The 20,453-nt window shown below is 36.0% G+C and overlaps 1 protein-coding gene across 2 annotated transcripts in view; it reads right to left on the bottom strand.

Annotated features, from left to right (window-relative positions):
* Window positions 1–391: 391 nt before the first annotated feature.
* KLHDC10 (kelch domain containing 10) overlaps window positions 392–20,453 on the bottom strand; it is a 56,645-nt gene continuing 36,583 nt past the window's right edge. For both annotated transcript variants that reach the window (XM_057731450.1, XM_057731451.1), the window contains exons 3-10: window positions 9,535–9,756; window positions 7,991–8,145; window positions 6,678–6,826; window positions 4,995–5,079; window positions 4,069–4,135; window positions 3,338–3,385; window positions 1,397–1,536; window positions 392–765 (exon numbers count right to left, since the gene is read on the bottom strand). In XM_057731450.1, coding sequence (XP_057587433.1) covers window positions 556–765; window positions 1,397–1,536; window positions 3,338–3,385; window positions 4,069–4,135; window positions 4,995–5,079; window positions 6,678–6,826; window positions 7,991–8,145; window positions 9,535–9,756 — 1,076 coding nt within the window. In that variant the 3' untranslated portion in view covers window positions 392–555. The remainder of the gene's footprint in view (window positions 766–1,396; window positions 1,537–3,337; window positions 3,386–4,068; window positions 4,136–4,994; window positions 5,080–6,677; window positions 6,827–7,990; window positions 8,146–9,534; window positions 9,757–20,453) is intronic.

Here is a 20,453-nt window from a genome sequence, read left to right on the forward strand (position 1 = left end):
ACCGCTGCCATTAGATCCAGCTACTCAATTAGATGTATCTTTGAAAACAGGAAGTTAAACATCTAGCTTTCCCTATAATCTGCAAGATTCTCAAGGTTAGCTTCCTTGTTCTATCCCCAAAACTTCTTGTTGTTGTTGCTGGATTTAATCTTTTTTTAATTTTTGTTTTTATTGACGATGTTGCTTTAATTTCTAGAGTACTGCCTGACATGGTCATATGTTTAGAGTTCCTTTAAAATTTTCTTTATCTTATCTTGATTCATAACATTATTAAGATACTTTCAGACCTTCCCTCAACTCCATCAAGGAAGAGGGAGTATGTGAGTATGTGTGTGTGTACTGGAGCAGAAGGGAGAGAAGCAAAGAAAGAAAAGCACATGGGAAAGTGAGATTCCATAAACTTAAAACAATTTACAGAAAGGCATCTGATGTATTTTCTGAATAAGGCCTTGATCAGGGTAACCAATCCTTTTTGTGGCACATTCTACACTGCCCATAAATAAAGGAGTCTCTTTAAATTAACATTTCCAGTATCAATGAACAGTCCAGAAATCCTCATTTCAAGCGCTCGATGAGTCCCTGTGTGAGTCCAAGGTGCAGAAGCTGTGTTCGGGAGAGGTTTGCTAGGTTGGGGAAGGCCGCAAGCAGCTTCTCCCACGCCAGTTCCAGCAGGCTAGGAACCACCAGCCAGATCTTAAACAACGACCCAGTCCGTTTATTTTCGTGGATGTTCACCACTCCTCCATGAATGTACATGCAACCAGCCTATGAACAAATGGCAGTCAAAAGAGGATAAATTCAAATGGGAGAGAAACAGACACACAGGCTGAAGATTCAGCCAAAAAATTCATAGTAGGCTGAATTGGATGATGTGAAACAAAAAATTTCTCACTGATTCCAACACAGTGCAGAGATCAAGAAAGGTTTTATACAGTGAATGAGTTACTAAGAGAAAAACGAGAGATTGTTTTTACTTCAACAACAACTTCAACAACGTTAGACTAAGACTATATTAAGCATCCATTGTGCCAAATATTAGAACACAAAGATGAAAATAAAAGTCTTTGCATTCAAGAAACTAGCAGAATCTTCAATAACATGGCATCTTGGGGGTAAAACTACTCTGCCCTCCCAGGAAATACCTTTGATATCACTGTCAGGGCCTGAATGCCACATGTAGCATTTCTTTTCCATTTATGGTGCTCTTTTAAGCTTGTATATGATGGTTTTTCTCCCCTTTTCTCAGAGGAGGAGCTAGCATTGGAAGAAAGGTTTTAAAAACACATTCTTAATCCAAACTTTGCTAATATCAGAATCTTTTTTTTTTGCTATATCCCTAAAAATATTTCCTTATCATCCTCAACTACATAAAAAAGATATGAAAATGAAAACTTACTGGTGTAACAGCTGCACAGTGAAAATAAACTGGCTCTGGCATGGTAGCTGGGAGCTTTACCCATTGAAAAGTCTGCAGATTCAGCTTCCAGATATCTCCCAGGATCACTTCTCCATTATAGCCCCCGCAAATAAACACATCTATCAGGAAGAGAAAGCCAAAATCACACAAAGGAAAAGAGCCACAGCGATGGCATGTCCTGTAGTAGCTCTCATGGCTAGCTGACATGGGACCAGCTCAGTCCCCATACCATAGAGGACTTCAGCTGGTAGGCCGCTCATGCTGTTGTCTTGTCCCTCACTGGAGTCTGGACACTATGTTGGGATCTTTGCTAGGCCTAAGGATGCAAGCCTCTGAGGAGGCTTCATGTCCAGGTTCTCAAATTCAAATACCTACAGGTGCCAGGCATAGGAAGTGAATGAACAAGAAGGTTCAGGGAAAATAAACAAATAGGTTCAGGGAACAAACAGGAGTGCACATGCTCTAATGAGGAAGATGGCGATGTAGCTCCAGCTGATCGATGCCATGCAGGACTTAAGGTCAGCAACTGCCAGATCTTCCAATTTTTTAAGAGAAGCTGGAAATCCAGATTTTTTGAAAAGTGGAAACATTTTGATTTTTAAGTACTGGCCACTAATTCAAAAACTGTAATACACACATGAGCCAAACAAAACACATCTGGCAGGCCACCAGTTTGCAAACTCTTCTTTTAAATAATGTCCTGAAAAGGATAGACATTTATCTGCCCATAGAGACAAATGTTCTCTATGTAGACAACCTGCATTGTTCAGTTTGGGGGCACAAAAGAGGCTTTTCCAAGCTTTCTTCAGCCCAAAGAGGAGAGTTTGAAGGTCCATTTGATCTGTACTAGTTATTTATGTTAGGAACAAAACCTTCCCAAAATCAAAGGTTTTTTTAATTATTGTTGTTGTTTTGTTTTTGCTTTTGTAAAATCAGTTAGTTATAACTAAGTAGACAACATGTAACAAAGGTGACATGAACCTTCAAACTAAATGCCCAGAACTATAGCTGAATTCCATTTGTATGGTGCCTGAACTCAAAGAATCAAATGAATACACGTCTTAACTTAGGTCTAGATCAAGTTTAAGCCAATACAATTAAACTATAAAATACACCGGAAATTTTTTTGGCTAGGAGTCAAGAAAAGTATAGCTCCATTCTTAGAGCAGCAAAGCTGAACAATGCCACTATCTATAAATCTTGTCCAAAGAGCAGAAGCATAATAAAAAGCACCTCTTACTAGAGATGGCAGCATAATCCTAGTAAAATCTGAACTAAGCTGCTGAAAGGATATAGGCTATCAAACTCATTTATACACACCTTCCTCCCCTCCAAAAATTTAAGGTGGTATATCCAACTATAAAATAAGCTGTAAATTAAAAGACAGGAAGGTTGTCCAAAGACGAGTCATTTATCACACTTAGATGAAGTAGCTACAGCTGCTTTCTGAAGCCATACAATGCTTGTGCTGTAATATGGCCAAAGAATGAACTAAGAGTTCTGTTTGGCATCAGACAGAGAACAGAATAAACTTTATGAAATAACACTCTGAAGGAGTTATTACAATTTTAATACAATGTCTACCAAGGTCTCTAATGTATGTCAGGATTATTAGTATTACCCACCAAACCCACAGACGCCTGTTGAAGTGGGGTGCTGAAAGATTAGGTGGTATAGTAAAAGCTTATTTATCACTTATTTTTGAGTTCTGTGATAACTGAGGGAACCCAAACACCACATTACTTTATGAAAACTGCTGATAGAGGCATAACTTTATGGATTTCCCTTTAAGTACAAACTACAAGAAACAGACTCTCCCCAAAGTCATGCCTCTTTTAAGGAGTTATCATCGAAGAAATAAGATAATCTCAGGATGCACAGTTACAAAAATGGAACAAGCATGTTATTTGAAATCCTTACCATTTTTTATTTGAACGCAACTGTGACATCTTCGGGCTGCAGGAAAACCTGCCAAACACATAAACACAGAAATTCCATTATTCACAGAAAGACTGGGAATAATGGTGATCCGACACAGCAAAAGATATACTATGAATAACTTACTTAAAACAATCCCTTTGTTGCATTAAAGCAAACACTGACTAGTCCTTCCAATCCTTCCTTATTTCACACTAAAATAAAGCCACCAGAAGTTTCATCATAATATATAATGTTAAGGTGTCAGGAAAACAAAGTGAGGTAGCAGTGGACAGGGGTTACTAGTGGCTTTCCCAAGCCCTTTTACCCACAAAGAGACAGGCAGATCTTGATTTAAGTGCCTGCTTCTTAACCTACCCAGATTTCCCCTCTTCCACAGAATTTAGCAACCCCCATCAAAAGTCTCTGCTCAGTTGCTGAGGAAGAATAATAACTGGGCTAAGAAATACAAATAATTTCTTTGGTTCTTTTTTTGGCCGCGCCTCACAGCATGCAGGATCCTAATTCCCTGACCAGGACCCGTGTCCCCTGCAGTGGAAGCTCAAAGTCTTAACCACTGGACCGCCAGGGAAGTCCCACAAGTAATTTCTAATACCAATTCAACAGATGTTTTTCTTGTCATATAATGTAATAAAATTACCTTTTTCCCTTTCAGAACAAGTAACTATAAAATACATTTATTAAAGATAAATGAATCAATATGTTAAATTTACCTATTTTTTCATGGGGTTTTGTTGCAATTTCCTCCCATGCATTCGTTTCAAGGTTGTATGCATGAATCTTGGAGAGAGAGAAAAAAAGATTTTTTTTTTTGGCTATCCTGAAAATTGGATTTTTCACAACAGCCTGTACAAACATATTCTTGGTTAAAAAGCCTTCTTTTCCTTTGTTATTCTCTGATCTTTCCTAATTCCTAATATAAGGCAAAGAATTAAATGAAGCAACTAAAAATTAAGCACATACATAATTTTATTAATTTTAAATCATAGAAAAGAATGAAGAAAAAAGTTGGAATTCTGCAACTTCCACATCTTCTACAATGAACATGTATCATTTTTATAACAGAAAAAAGCAAGTGTTGGTAAGAAAACATGGGAATGCAGTTTTGACAAAACTTGAAAAAGACCATTAGGGTTCCAAACCAGGAGCTCTGACACCTACAGATTTCCCCTGGGACATATGGATTTAGAAATGCCACAGAGATGGATGAAGAAAAGCTCTACAGAGCTCAGCTTTCTAAAGTTAGTGATGTGCAGTCCTAAACATGCCTGTTCTTTTTAGATACACAGCACTGACAATGAGAGGGATATGACATTCTGAGAATCCTGGTTCCCGTCAATTAAAATTGCTCCATTTAAGCTACTATATCTTTCTTTTAATGCCTTTTCTCATCTCAAAAATATATAATTCTAATAAAGTATTTTCAGTGTGTGATTATGCAACTGTCAACTGGAAAGCACATTAAGGGCACAGAGTTCAACCTTATATTATAAGGAGCATCTAACACAAAATAGGTATTGATGAAGAACCTGCTTGAAAATTAAAATATCTACAGTAACAGAACTGTTACTTATTACGGGTTATGCTGAGTATAACACATGCCTCTCTCTAGCCTTCTTCCTCTCTTTTTTTAATATACCTTGTTCAAGGAATAAGCTGTCCAAGAAGTACCACCTCCCAAGATGTAAATCCTCTGCCCATCATGTGCAATTTCATGCCTGTATCTGAAAATATACAATAAAATGCATTTATAATTAAAGGAAAAATGATCTACCTAAAATTTGGCTGCAAGACTTTTTAATGCATCATTATTTATAATAATAAATTACTGGAAAAGAACCCAAGTGTTTAATAATTGTGAACTGGTTAAATAAATTATATAATATATAAAAAATGGATTAGTATGCAACCAATAAGAATGTAGGCACAGAGGATGGTTAATATACTGAGAACTTCTTTTCATGTCATTAACTGAAAAAAAAAAAACAGTTACATATGAGCAGATAGGCTATAATCCTACTAAGAATTTATAGGTATACAAATATGCACAGAAAATAACTATAAGGACACATGCAAAATGTTAACTTTGTTATCCCTGAGTTTAGATTTTGCTTTTTATTTTCTTCATTTTGCTTATTTGTATTTTCTAGACTTTCTAGAATCTTTTTGTGATAACTTCGTATAAGAGGGGAAATTATTACAGAGTTTTAAAAAATGATCTGCCTACATTTAATTAGAAAGCTTAGACTATGGGCTTTCAAATTAAGACACTTATTAAACAGATACAAAGATATCAGAAAAATTATACTACATAAAACTGTGAATATAATGTGAAACACCTACCAGAACTTTTATCCAAGCAGTCTAGCTAAAAGCTGAAACAATGTATAATATGTCCATAAAATGATTCAAAGAAGGCAACCATGTGAAAATGCTTTGAAAACTTAATCTATTTCCTCCTTTCCCTGAAGGTCCTGGTGCTAAATAAATTACATCAAAATTATTCCCCATACCAAGCCTTCTGCCAAGTTCTCTCACGGTAGTTCTGCAATAATCAGCCCACTAAGATACCACAATAGAAATAAGTCTTCCTTGGCACCCATATGTCATTGTTTTAAAGGCAACAAAGGGATGATAGTCTAAACAGTGAATAGAAAACTATTTATTGTCTTTGCTTTTAAACTACAGGGCAAAAAAAAACTCCTTAAGTTTTCCAGTGAGTTTAATTCTAAGAGGCAACTGCTATTAGGAAAAAAAAGTGAAAAATCTAGGACAGCTATTAGAAGGCAACTAAAGAGAATCATGTGATGTTTGAGTGTTTAACAGAGCACTTAAAATAAATGACCTTCCCTTCCTTCCTTCCATCCATCCAACCAATATTCACTGAGTACCACTATGGGCGGCAAGGAACTGTGTCCTTACTGGGGATACGGCTGTAAGCAAAGGAGCCAAAAAATCCCCAAAGAATCCTAATATGCAAGCTAAGAAGGGAAATCAAAAACTAACTAGAATGTAATTATTTTACCTGTAATATGAAACTTAGTTACAATTGTTACCATTGGTTTCTTTAAAGGGTTGCTATTCTCCTAATGCAGGAAAACTGAAGAATAAAAGAAAATAACATGAAAAAAATTCTGTAATTCAGAGGGAAATACCATTCCCTCACCAGAAGACCCTTCTTTAATGTTGAACTGGGATCTAACAGCCAGTTAGCTATTTTAACCAGGCCAAAGGGTTTTTTTCAAACTATATTGCCAATATTATGAAAAAAAGTAAAATCTTAGCATGAAAGAATAAATATGCTTTAACCCTAGAATCTCACCTCTCTTCTGGTAGATCACAGGACAGGTTGTTTGGTTTCAGTTGTGTCCACTCTCTGGTATTGAGATCTAACTTGTGCAGGTCTGTGCTGTAAATATAGCCAGTTGTCCCTCCAAAGACATAAAGGGAGCCATTGATGATAGCCATGGCCTGGATAATGAGGAAAGGTAAACAAGACTTCCTCGTCAACACTTGATTAAAGAATGTAAACTTATTAGATACTCCCAAGTCAGGTTTTATGAAATTTTCTTATACTTTTTAACCTTCTAAAAATCAGACCCTTACAGGACTAAAGATTTTAGAGAAACAGAGATTATTTTTAGAAAAGTAAACTTCGCTCAACTGGAAAGCAAGTTCTATCTAGCCAGGCAAAGGGCGTCAGATGATCCTTAGGGATCCTAGCCAACCAAAAAATTTACAGATCAGGGACAGGAGCATTTCCACTGAAAGCCCTTTCACTTTCTAAGCAGTATGAAGAAAAATGCCCTTAAGAAGAAGGAGCAGATATGAAAATAAGATGCCAGAATCCCTTAAGTAAGAAGTCTAGAGTTGGCAGTCCCCAAAATGTGACATTTTCCACCAGACTCTTCTCAATGTAAGTTTGGCTACTGCTATGGTCATTTCTTAGAGTTTAAATGCCTCCTGTGATGGGATACAGTCATCCAGTATGTGCCTCTACATGTGGTTCAGAAACTCTGTATCAGTACCAATGCCAGCTAGTTGAGAAAGAAGCCACAGCTTTGGTTGTTTTAAGCATAGCCCATTACTCTCAAAGGATCTCTGATGTATGGTGAGTTACTTTCCTACCTTTTTAGATATAACTTTTCAAACCTAAGGTTTGAAGCACTAGAACCTAACTGGAAAGTAACTTCTGTATAATCTCTGTTTTAACTCAGATCTGTATAAAAGTCTCTTAACCAAGTACAGGGGTTATCTACTCTATTACTTAGGTTAGAAAGCTCTTCAGAGCATCATATCACTCTGAAGACAATAGGACCTGGACCATAAATAGCCAAATCCCTCACTGGGGGTGGGTGAGGTCCTGACATTTAAAGAAACCTTCATACAGGTCTAGATCACTGATCTTGAGTTGGATTAAAAACAAAGAGTAAGGGGGAAAAAAGGAAAGAAGACAAGCAACCAGATTTACAAACTACAATTTTACATTAGAACTGAAAAAGTGAATAGTAACCACAATGAATTTGTTCTCCATTAAAAAAAAAAAATTGGTGGTAACATAAATATTCTGACTTTGTTCCTGGAACTAGAAAATCTGAACAAATACATCCACAATGACTAGCCATAGATTGGTACCTGTCCATATATACGACTGGGTTTCTTCCCCCGACAGCTGAGTAAAGCCCATCTCTTATACTTCACGTTACAGACGTGGACGTCATTGCCGTTGCTCTCACCAAATGGGATGCCCGTACCTCCAAACACTAACAGGTTGTTTCCATGCAGCACAACTGGGAAAGGAGAAGCACAAATTCCATTTCGTACTGGCTACCTGTAATGTGCTGCCATATTAACCCAGAATATCTGAGAAACTAAAAAATGTCTGTTTTAATGCTTTCAGCAGATAGCTCAAACCACTGACATATAACTACTATAAAGTTCTACAGAAAAAGATTTAATTCACACTATTTCACATAGTTCACTGTTTGATACACGACATGTATTCAATGCACATTTGTGAAATTCATGAAACACTGTATATAACAATACAGAATGATATGAACTACAATCCACCACTGCTGTTTAACACAGTTCAAGTACACAGTAAAGCGGAAGAAAATGAAGGATCATCTTTGCCTTAGCAAAGACCCAGTAGGACTCAGGATGAAGGGATAAAAGGATCATTCTGTTTTTGCCAGGGGAATGATCTCTACATTTTAAATTATAGCTTCTGTCATCTTAATCCTTCACCAGATAAAAAGAACACGAATATCCTGCTGGTAACTTTCTGTTCCTGTCATCACACACACTGGTATATACTTTCTTTCTCTCTCTCATGGCAAATATTCCAGAATACTGCTACTGTATTATTTCAATGCCTTTTTTTTTTAACCAATTCTTCAATTGATATAGTGTAAGTGAACAGCATGAGCTCTGGAGCCAATGAGAGCTGGCTTTAAAGTCTCGTATGACCTCAGGAAAGTTACTTAATCTCTCTAAATTAATCTTCCCAACAACTCTGTGAGGTAGGAACTATTATTATCTTTTCCATTTTTATAAACGATGAAACGGAAGTGGTGAGAGGTTTAAATAATTTGTTGAAGGTTTCCTAAAAAGAACCTTGCTAAGCTAGGGTTCAATCCCAGGCAGTCTGGCTCCAGAGCCTGCGCTCACAGCCACTGCCGTTAAGGGCCTCTCTAAAGCCTCAGTTTCCTCATTTGTACAACAGCAATAATTCCAGTGTTGGCATCACGGAGATGCTGTGAGGATTAAACAGATACCATGTGTGAAGTACTTTGCTCAACAGCTGTAAACCCCATATGTTTATCTTCTACTACATTTTGCCTAGCATATATATGATACTTTATGTTGAACCCTCTGAGATATTATTAATCTCATTTTATAGGTAAGGAACTAGAAGCTAAAAATCATCTGGCAAGTAAGTGACATACAACTAAATTCAAACTCAGGACTATCCAGCTCACAACTGATTCTGAATCACCATGCTATAGTACTGATACAATATTATCACAGTAAGAGTCTATCCATTAACAGGGCTTAATCATATTACTATTATGATTTAGTATTATTAAAAATTATCAACAAGGAAAACATGTGACATTGAACCAGACTTCTCAGATATTTCATAAAGTCAAAAGTTCAGAACTGCTTGCACTCACGTGACATAGACGCCAATTCTCGGGGCATGTAGCCATCTGTGCCCATCTGGTGCCATACTCCTGTAGCAAAATGATACCTCCAAAGCTCCCTGAAGAGAGGGTAGTCTTCGTTATCAGGCCCTCCCGATTCATCATAATCTGGGTTATAACCTCCAAACACATACAGATTGGTATTATCTGCCACACAACGATGTCCGCTTCGTGCTGGTGGAGGTCTGTGGCCTAGGAGAGAAGAGGACAGTTTTCCACAGATGGCCCAGCAGATTAAAAGCACAAACAAAATCTGGTAACAAACATTTTATCTTTAAAATGGAATCAGGGAAAATTTGTAACGTGAATGTACCTTTTTACTTAGGTTATTCACACACACTACTTAGGATTTTAAGGAGCTAGTCTCCATTTCTATTTCATAGGACTATTTTCAGATTTTGGTAACTGTAAAAAGATTTTTCCCAAGGGAGGCAAAATGGCATCATAAACTCGAGAAAATGGCTGGTAACTTGGAATTTTCAAGAAAAGGAGGAGGAGGGGTTTAATAATCCAAAAGCTAAAAGGACTATTCTGTTTTCTTAGAGGAGAAAAAAAACACGGGCCAACTAAATTAAACTGAAAATATTAGAGAACTACATAAATATAATCACAAATGTGAATGTCATGTATAAATAAAAATACACATACATAAAACCTATGATTTTTCCACAATATATAATTATACACTTAAAACTGGCTTTCAAAGAGTTATAGCAAAGCTTAGAATTTAAATACCACTCCAGACATTATAGTAGTTAACAAAGAATATCCCTGTATTTATCTCAAAGAGCATCTTTCATTCTATTAAGAACTTTGCTAAGAAAAGCTATTTCACCAAATTCCCTAGCAGTCCAGTGGTTAGGACTTGGTGCTTTCACTGCTGGGGCCCTGGGTTCAACCCCTGGTCAGGGAACTAAGATCCCCCAAGCTGCACGGCCAAAAAAGAAAAACCTATTTCTACAATTTGTATCTGAAAGCTTTCTGAAGTTTAAATTATGTCAACTAATTTACAAAATTTACTTCAAGATTATTTTAGAGTAAAAATCCCAAATTTATATTATTTCTATTATCCTTACAATTTTTATACCAGTCTACGCAAACCCTTACATAGCTATAGAACCAAAGATGCTTACATATACACTGGATGGAATAAGCTACTATGATTGTCTGTTATCCTAAACTACTTTCATATATTAGGAATAAATATTAGTATAGCATTAATATTTATGACAATGCTGGATACCTAATAAACATTTGTTATATAAACATTTATTACCAGTCTCATATAGGCCCACATATTTATATTTTTAAATCAAAATCCCACTTCCTACAGTATGCTTTTAAATAAGAACTGAGAAAAAATTGCACAGATCTAGAAAAACTAAAAACCAAATGAACAAACCATGAATTATCGAATCACTCAAGTCCAACCCGTTGGTCCTGAGAGTCTTTGGCTCCTTACTGCTCAAGCTAGAAGTCCTGAAACAGCAGTTCAGAGCGTTTCCTGATCCCTCACACTTCTGCCTGTTTAACTCTGTCTGTCTGCTTGGAAAGCCGAGTCCTTCCCTGAGCTCTTGACCTGGTCTACTTAGCCTTCAATGTCTGGGAGTTCCCTGGTGGCCTAGTGATTAGGCTTCTGGGCATTAACCGCCATGGCCTGGGTTCAATCCCTGGTTGGGAAACTGAGATCCCTCGAGCTGTGCAGTGCAGCCAAGAAAAGAAAAATAAAAACCTACAGCCCTTACAGTTCAGTACCATATCACTCAAAGATTAGAATAGACATAGACAAGTAATAAGATGATTACACCATAACTATGTAAATACGTAAAAATATCAGGCAAACTATAATCAGTTAGGAAATTTACTCACAAGCTGTGATTTACCTCAAGTGAAGAACTCAATTTCTTTTTCTAAAATCTTGAAACAGAAAATGTGGTGTAGAAGAAAGAACAATAACCTCTACAAATATCTAGATGTGAATCCAGGTTCTTTCTAACTGCTTTCTTGAGCAAGTCACTGACCCTCACTGAGTCTCAGCTTCTTCAACTGTATGAAGGGATTATTATTCCTGTACTTCACAGATTTATTATACTTGCCATTATGTTAAAATATGTTTATTGATTAATAATATATGTATCTTCCCAGGAGGCTATAAGCTATTTGAGGGAAGAGGAATGTATTTGTATTCATCTTTCTATTACCAAGCCTAAGGAACACAGAAAACACTGAACAAATTTACAAATTTAACTTTTATGTACTCATTTCATTAATATTTATTTTTCTTCTCCAAATAATTATAAGTTTCTCAAGGGCAAAAACCATGTATAGCAATTATCCTCTATCACCCACAACACCTAAAACAATTGGAGATATATAACAGATACTAGAAGTTTCATTGATATTAACTTCAGGTCAAAGTTAACAGTAACAGGGATGATCAAAACAGTGTACAGCTGGCTATCAGTGGACTCTGATATTGTGCTTAAGAGAGATACAATTTTGGGGAAAGGGGTTGGATTATGCAATGGTCTTCTCAAAACACAAATGCTTCTAAGAATTTGTAAGACAGATTTAAAGGAAAAAACTTAGAGTTGCTATGGTCAACAGACAGGAACTCTAAGCATCTCTATAATGTCATCTGCTTTATTACCTGGAGGCAACAGATACTTTTTGAAACTGTTTTCAGGCAAATATGAAAAGACATACAGAATATTCCAGGATTTTCTCTAAATGACTGTACAAGCAGAGGATACATTCCATTATAAGTTTACTGCCAACAATTTTTGAGACAAATGTAACTCACGTGGATTAAAGGTTGCGGTGTCCATGAAAAGATGATTTTATATTTATACATCCATTCATTCACTAAGTCAAAAATATTACTGGACCCCTGCTACATATCAGGTACTGTACTAGATGCTGAGGATACAACGGTAAGACTGGTACTCTTTCTGTCCTCCGGAGCTTACGGTCTAGTCCTGTACTATCCAATACAGTGGCCACTAGCCACATATGACTACTGAGCATCTGAAAGGAGTCTGGTCCAAACTGAGCCATGCTTTAAATGTAAAGTAGCCCCTGGATTTCAAAGACTTAGTATCCAAAAATGAATGTAAAGTTACTAATTTTTATATCTGACTATAGGTTGAAATGACATTTTCGATCTCCTGAGTTAAATAAAAATTAAGACTGTCACCCGTTTTTTACCTTTTTCATGTGGCTACTAGAAAATTTAAAATTTTGTGGCTCTCATAATATTTCTATCAAAAGCACTGGTCTAGCTCAATTGCTGGCTTTTGTAAATAACGCCATTATCTATGCAAATTAAACTGCTGAGTAAAGAGCATCTGATCAACATTTGATAAATATTAAACATCCTGTCAAGAAGTCTTATAGCTGGGAGTAAAGAGGTCGGTAACTATTCTTTCTCTTTAGTCAGTAACTAAAGATTTCTTTGTACATATTTATAGCCCAAGAGTAACTAACATATTAGAAAGCCATATTTTATTTTGAATAAATCATGGGAATTTACCATGGTTAACACCATAGAGACGATGCATTAATTTTCATTATGCAGAATATAGCATAGACTCCTCAGCCTTGACCAAAATGAAATAGGGTTTTAGATCCTTAAAGCAGTTCTCTGAATCTTGTCCCAAATTCTCCATGTGCAAACCCCACTTTCCTAAAAAGTACTTGCTACTAATAAAATCACCCATAGACTTAGGTTACCTGACTGAAGAACTCCAATTAGAAAATGTAGAAGTCAAACATTAAAACTGAACCTGTATGCAGAGGTGAACTCTTAATAGCCAGAAGGGAACATCCAGCTGAGGGAGTACCTGTGGTAACTGAGCACCTTTTTGTTTCAACATGCCCATCATGTCACAGTGATGAGCACACCTGCTCTTCACCCCAGGGAGTGAGCCAGAGCCTACTGTAACCAGGGACATGGGCTTTAGTTTGTCGCCCAAAGGAAGAAAGAGGCTAGCTGTCTGAGATAAGGCAACAAAAGATTAGGTTGCGCCAATGTTATCACTCCTACAAATAATTTTGTAACAAAGCTTCCTTTGCGTAGATTTATACGCAAATGTCGAAGTATTTCTGGAAATATAATTTCTGGGGTCAAAAGAATATACATTTTATATACAATATAAAATTGTCACAGATATAGTACTGTTACAGAGTCATATTGCTTTCCAAAAAGACTGGAACAATTTATACCCCCAGCAATAGTGTATGGAAGTGCCTATTTTCTCACGTCCTCCTCAGCCTTTTTAGTTTGTGCCAGTCTGATGGGTGTCAGGTTACTTTGTATTTCTCTGATCTTTACTAGTTCACATGCTTATTGGCCCATCTGTATTTCTTCTTTGGCAAATTGCCTGGTCATATCCCCTGTCGACTTTCCTATCTATTGTGTTGTCTTCTCACAGATTTGTAGAAATTACTGATTTATTCTATTTCTTCCAGCCTGCTACTGGTCTTTTAGTTTTGTTTATGGTATCTTTTAACATATGGAAGTTTCTGTGTAAACGAATCTCTCAATCTTTTCTCTTAAGGCTCCTTTGCAACAACAACAACAACAACAACAACAAAAGGCTCCTTTGCTTTACATCTCGTTTATCTCTGCATCATTATAAAATTACTTATTTACTTCTAATAATTTTTTAGTTTTGATTTTTTTTTTTTTTTTTTTTTTGGCACACGGGCTTAGTTGCTCCGTGGCATGTGGGATCTTCCTGGAGCTGGGATCGAACCCGTGACCTCTGCATTGTCAGGCGGATTCTTAACCACTGCGCCACCTAGGAAGCCCCTAGTTTTGATTTTTAATATTCAGAATCTGAATACATTCAGAACATATTTTTGTGTATTTTACGAGATAGGGCTCTAATATTTCCTGCAAAATGAATAGGCCATTGTCCTTATGGAAAGTCATTCCTTCTACACTAAACTGAAATGCCAACTTTATCGTTTACTAAACTGACATGTTCTAGAGTAGAATTAGGAAAATCCCAATATCCAGGTCTAACCACCTTGGCCACAAAACCTATTGCTCTTTAAGAATGCACATAATCAATATAAAGACATATCACACAATCTTAAATAGCTTGCAAATAAAGTAGCACATAACATTTTTGCTTCATAAGCCTATCACAAGATGTAGCCACCTCTAGATGTGCTATCAAAACATTTGTGATAAGGCCATTGTAAAAAAAAATTAAAACCTTTATTGCTAAAAGTATTAACTAGTTATAAATATCACATAGCCTAAAGGATAAATTCAGTTTAATTTAACTGGTCACTTCTTTCCAAATATAAAGCCCAGCATTACCTCTACATGAGAAAACAGGTCTTCTGGAAGCCTGGACAGGAAAGCCAGGGAAGACTGGGACAGCTGATTCCCACCCCTGATTGGTAGGCAGAACTTTTTTTTTTTTTTTTACTACTCCCAGAGTCCAAGCTGCTCAGGCAAAGGCCATCCATTCACAGCAGCACACAATACTCTTGGTTACGTAAGCATCTCCTACTGCTGTATGAGATTCATACATAAAGATCTGGCTTCTTAGGGCAGAGTAACCTTAAGTCTAAGCTGGCAGCAATAAAAGAAACTTGCTTTGACAGATTCTGGTGTTACCATGAGTTAGTTTCAAGTGCTGAACAAAGCACACTTGGGATAGCTGTCACTACATATCGTCCAGGGCTTCTGGGCTCTAGTTAGTCCCACTGCCTATTTATCAGTTCTTGTACCATCACCACACTGTTCTATCTGCAACAGCTCTAAAGTATCTATCAACATCTAGTAGGGCAAATTCCCCTTTGTTACTCTTTCAAAAACTTCCTAGCTGTTTTTCCCCATTTACTCTTACACTGGGTTTTAGAATTAGTTTGTTAAAATCTATAAGAGGCTCCTTGGGCAGATACCATCTTATCCAGGTGATCAAAGTTAACATCACCAGTAATGGGAAAAATCAACATCACGTGCAATGAAATGAACACAGTATTACTTCAGTGGTATTCCAGCCGAAAATGTATAAGCTGAATGTAATCATGAAAAAACATGAGACAAACCCAAGCTAAAGGACATTCTACAATATGACTAGCCTGTACTATTCAAAAATATCAATAATCAAGGCTAAAGACACATGAGAACTGAGTGCAACACATGATCTAAGATTTTATTTTACTATGAAGGACATTATTGGAATAATTGGCAAAATCTGAAACGAGGTCTGTAAATTTGATAATAGTGTTAATTTAATCCATTATTTATAGTGTTAATAGTGTTAATTTCTCGATTTTGGTACTTGTTCTGCAGTTACATAAGAAAATATCTGTTTTCCGGGAACAAACATCAAAATATTCAGGGGTAAAGGTGCATAGTGTCTGCAGCTTAATCTCAAATGGTTCAAACAGAAAAACAATATGTATGTGCATATGCATTACAGATAGAGGGAGGAAAGGCGAGAGGAGAGAGAAGAGACGGAGCAAAATAAAGCAAATGTGATCAAATGTTAACACTTGGGGGATCTGGGTGAATACAGGTAAATTTTTTTACCATTCTTTTTTTTAAAATATTTGTTAATATATTTGGTCGCACCAGGTCTTAGTTGCAGCAGGTGGTCTCCTTAGTTGTAGCTCGTGGGCTTCTTAGCTGCAGCATGTGGGCTCCTTAATTGTGGCATGCAAACTCTTAGTTGTGGCTTTCATGTGGGATCTAGTTCCCTGACCAGAGTTCGAAACCGGAGCCCCCTGCATTGGGAGCATGGAGTCTTAACCACTACATCACCAGGGAAGCCCCTTTTTACAAGAAGTTACAAGAAGTTACATTCTTGTAACTTCTCTGTAAGTCTGAAATTACGTCAGACTAAAATTTAAAACTAAATTTAAGAAAGTCCCTTGAGTATTTTACTTGAGATGACCCATGAAGGAATATAATCTCTAGCCATTTATCCTCATCTTTTGGATATTATCAGTAAAGTTTCATTGTTTTCTTGTTTTTTATTCCTAAGTACTTTATAATTTTCTATACAATTGTGAATAGATATCTTTTATTTTTTTAATTGGTTGTTAATATATAGGAAAATAACATCTTTGCAAGTTTAAATTTTATCCAGCCAATTTTCTAAAATCTAGTATTAGTTATCATTAATTATCTTGAATTTTATAGCAGACAATCATATCATCCTGTTATTAATGACAACTTTCAGCTCTTTCTTTCCAATATATGTACCTTTTATTTTTTTCTTCATTATGTTGGATGAAACCTCCAGAACAAGGCTGAATAGTGGAGATGATAAATGGGCATTTTTGTCTTGCTTTTTACATTTTTAATGAGGATCTTGGTAATGTTTCACCACTATATATAATATGTGTTATTGGTTTCTTGTAGACAGTCTATCAGTAAAACAAAATTTCCTTTATTCCTGGATACCTACACATTTTCTTTCTTAACCAGGAATGAGTACGGTTTAAAATAAAGTATTTATTAAAATGTATGTATAGAAAAGTATATATATCTTAAGAGTATATAGCTTGATGCATTTTAATAAAATGAACACACTGAGTATCAAATTTTATTAAATGTTTTTTTGATAACAGAAAAATCAAACTATTTCTTTTAACCTTTTAAAGTACTAAATTAAATACATTTCACAGATAAATCCAATTTGATCTTGATTTCTTTTCCTTTTATTTACATTTATCCCTGCCATCTTATATATATGTGTATATATATATATTTTTTTTTACCAGTCTCTTTTATTATTTCATTTTCCCACTTTTCTAATTTTACTGAAATAATCAAACTTTCTTTTTTCCTTTCCTTTTTTCCTAGGGAGATCTAGACACTATTACCTCTAATATTTTTTAAAAACCCATAAATTTGTATTTCTCTAACAATATTAAGAGTAAACAACATCTGGAAAGAAACTTGGCTATTAACAACAGTTACTTCTCGAAAAAAAGGGGAGCAAGGTGAGGAGTAAAAGATGTAAAATGGGACCTTGCTTTTTCAATTTAATCTCTTTTACTGTGAAATATAACACATGTATAGGAACACACATAATTATAAATGTATAGTTTAACAAAATAACAGAAAGGTAACATGTAGTCATCATCCAGGTCAAAAAAACAGAATTTTGTCAGCACACAGATGTCCCTTACCTGCCTCTTTTGATCACAACCCTCTCCATCCCAACGTCTTCACTTCTAGAGGAAACCTATTTCCTGATTTTTATGGCAATCATAAAACTTGCTTTCTTTTAATAGCTTTATTATACCTAAGTATGTATTCTTAAACAATGTTGTTTATTTTGGCCTAGTTTTGAAGTGTATTTGTACAGAATGGTATATTTTCTTTTGGGGATCTTTCATTCACAATCATGTTTCTGAGGTTCATCTACTTGTTGGGGTTAGAAGTGGTCTGTTCATTTCCATTGCCAAATAGTATTTCTTTGTATGAATATATACCACAATTTATCTAGTCTATGTTGTGTGAATGGACATTTGGGTTGTTCAAATTAGTGGCTCTTAATGCTGCTATAAACATTTCTGTACATGTTTTCAGGTACACAGGGGCCCAATATTTATTAGCTATAAAAGTAGAAATGGAATTTCTGAGTCATAATATAGGGAAATCTTTACTAGTTAAGGCCAAACTGTTTACAAAATATTTAGTATTAGTATCATCAGTCTTTTTTTTTAAATTTATTTATTTATTGGCTGTGTTGGGTCTTCATTGCTGCACACAGGCTTTCTCTAGTTGCAGTGAGTGGGCGTTACTCTTCATTGTTGTGCGCAGGCTCTTCATTGCGCTGTCTTCTCTTGTTGCGGAGCATGAGCTCTAGGCGTGCGGGCATCAGTAGTTGTGGCACATGGGCTCAATAGTTGTGGCACACAGGCTTAGTTGCTCTGTGGCATGTGGGATCTTCCCGGAGCAGGGATCGAACCCATGTCCCCTGCATTGACAGGCGGATTCTTAACCACTGCGCCACCTAGGAAGTCCCCATCAGTTTTTTTAATTTAGCAATTCCTGTGGGTTTGTAGACCTAGCTCACTGTGGTTTAAACATGCATTTACTTCATTACTAATGAGGTTGAGGACCTTTTCAAGTTTATTGGCCAACTGCACTGATCCTTTTGGGAAGTGCCTGCTCAAGCCTTTTATATATTCTTGTATTGAGATGTCTTTTTCTTATCAATTTGTACAAATTTGTTATATATGCTTGAGATAAGGGCATTCATATTTCACCCTATATATTTCCATGTTATCTGAATTTTAATAAGCATATATTATACCAATAAATTCTAAAATGAAAAATTATAAGAGCTTTAGCAGAGTTTTACTTTCTCCCTTTCCCCAGTTTGTTTAAATCATCTGAAATGTTAGTTACAGAATGTTATATATATACATACACACACACACTATATTTATATTATTCTTCCATATATTTAGAAATCGTTTCTTATCAATTATACCAGGTTTCACAGTCCCTTTAGACACAACATTTTACTGTGTTTTTTTTGTACACTACTGCTTCTTGTGCTCAAACCTTCATCTTTCTTGGCTTTGTTTTTCATTTTACTGGGAATACCTCTTCAAGTAATTTTCTCAAAGAGGGTGTGGTCATAAACTTTCAGAATTCTTATTTGATCCCCATTTAAACATTTAAATATTAGTGAGGCTGAGTACAGCTCTGTGTTCAAAATAACTTTCCCTTAGAACACTAAAGGCACTTATCTTCTAGCAAACTATGTTGCAGGTGAGAAATCCAACACATCTGATGCTCAGTCTTGATTCTTTCTATGTAGCCTGTTTTCTATCTCTGGAATGGTAAGTAGGTCAGTAATGTACAGATAGACACTTTTTGTTTTTACATTTTTCTAGCTTGTTCCTTGGTGGGCTCTTTATACTTGAAAACTCAAGAGTCTTTCTTCAGCATAGGGAAATATTCTTTATTTCTTTCTCTCTTTCACTGTCTTTCTTTATGTAACTATAAAATGGATACTGGATCACTTACATCTATCCTCAAAGTATAATTCTCCTCATGTACTTTTTTTGTCCTCTTGCTTTATGGTCTGTAAATTTTCTCTACTTTATTTTTGTAAAAATTGGTCTTAAGCCTGTGTATTATTTAATCCTCCAACTGCATCTTTATTTCAGCAATTAAATCAAATTTCAATATGGAACTAATTAACCATTTAACCATTCCAATTAACTAATTTAACCATTCTTTCTTTCTGCACAGCAGCTGTCTTTTTTTTTTTTTTTTTTTTTTTTTGTGGACCCAACTCTCTCTTGACTGTGAGGAAACCTGTTATGATCAGAACTTCCTCAAGTTCCATTCTGCTTCCTCAGTATCTGTTTCTACCACGGTCAGCTGTTCCATTTGTTCAGCTTAGTCACCTTCTTTCAAATTTAGTTTCCCTCAAATGTCTCGTAAGTCTTGATCACTTATTCATATTAATACGTGAAGCACTACACTGATTAGTATTCTAAGAGATAATGGATTTCCTCCACAGTTGTATTACTCTGTCTCCAAACCTCCAAATGGGAGATGTGTTTGACTGTAGGTCTCTGCAGGCAAGTGGTACACTCACAGTCAGCTTTCTCCTTAGAAGTAGAGAAAAAGCAGTTTTTCCAAAATAAGGAAGGCTGCACTTTGATGATATGCTCATTTAATGTACATCAGTCCTTGGTGGAGTTTGCTTTCTTCTCCTCCCCCAATTCCACGCTCCTCATCCAATCTACTGTGGAGGTCCATTACCCAAACCTCTGCTTTGTGCTCGCACTCTCTCCAATCCCAGTCCATGAGAGCACTGCCTACTCAAACTTCCCCAAACAAATCCCGTACTTTGCTTGAAGAACTGTTCTCAGAGCTTTATCTCAGA

This window comes from Hippopotamus amphibius, chromosome 4, assembly GCF_030028045.1.
Source record: "Hippopotamus amphibius kiboko isolate mHipAmp2 chromosome 4, mHipAmp2.hap2, whole genome shotgun sequence".
NCBI lineage: Eukaryota > Metazoa > Chordata > Mammalia > Artiodactyla > Hippopotamidae > Hippopotamus > Hippopotamus amphibius.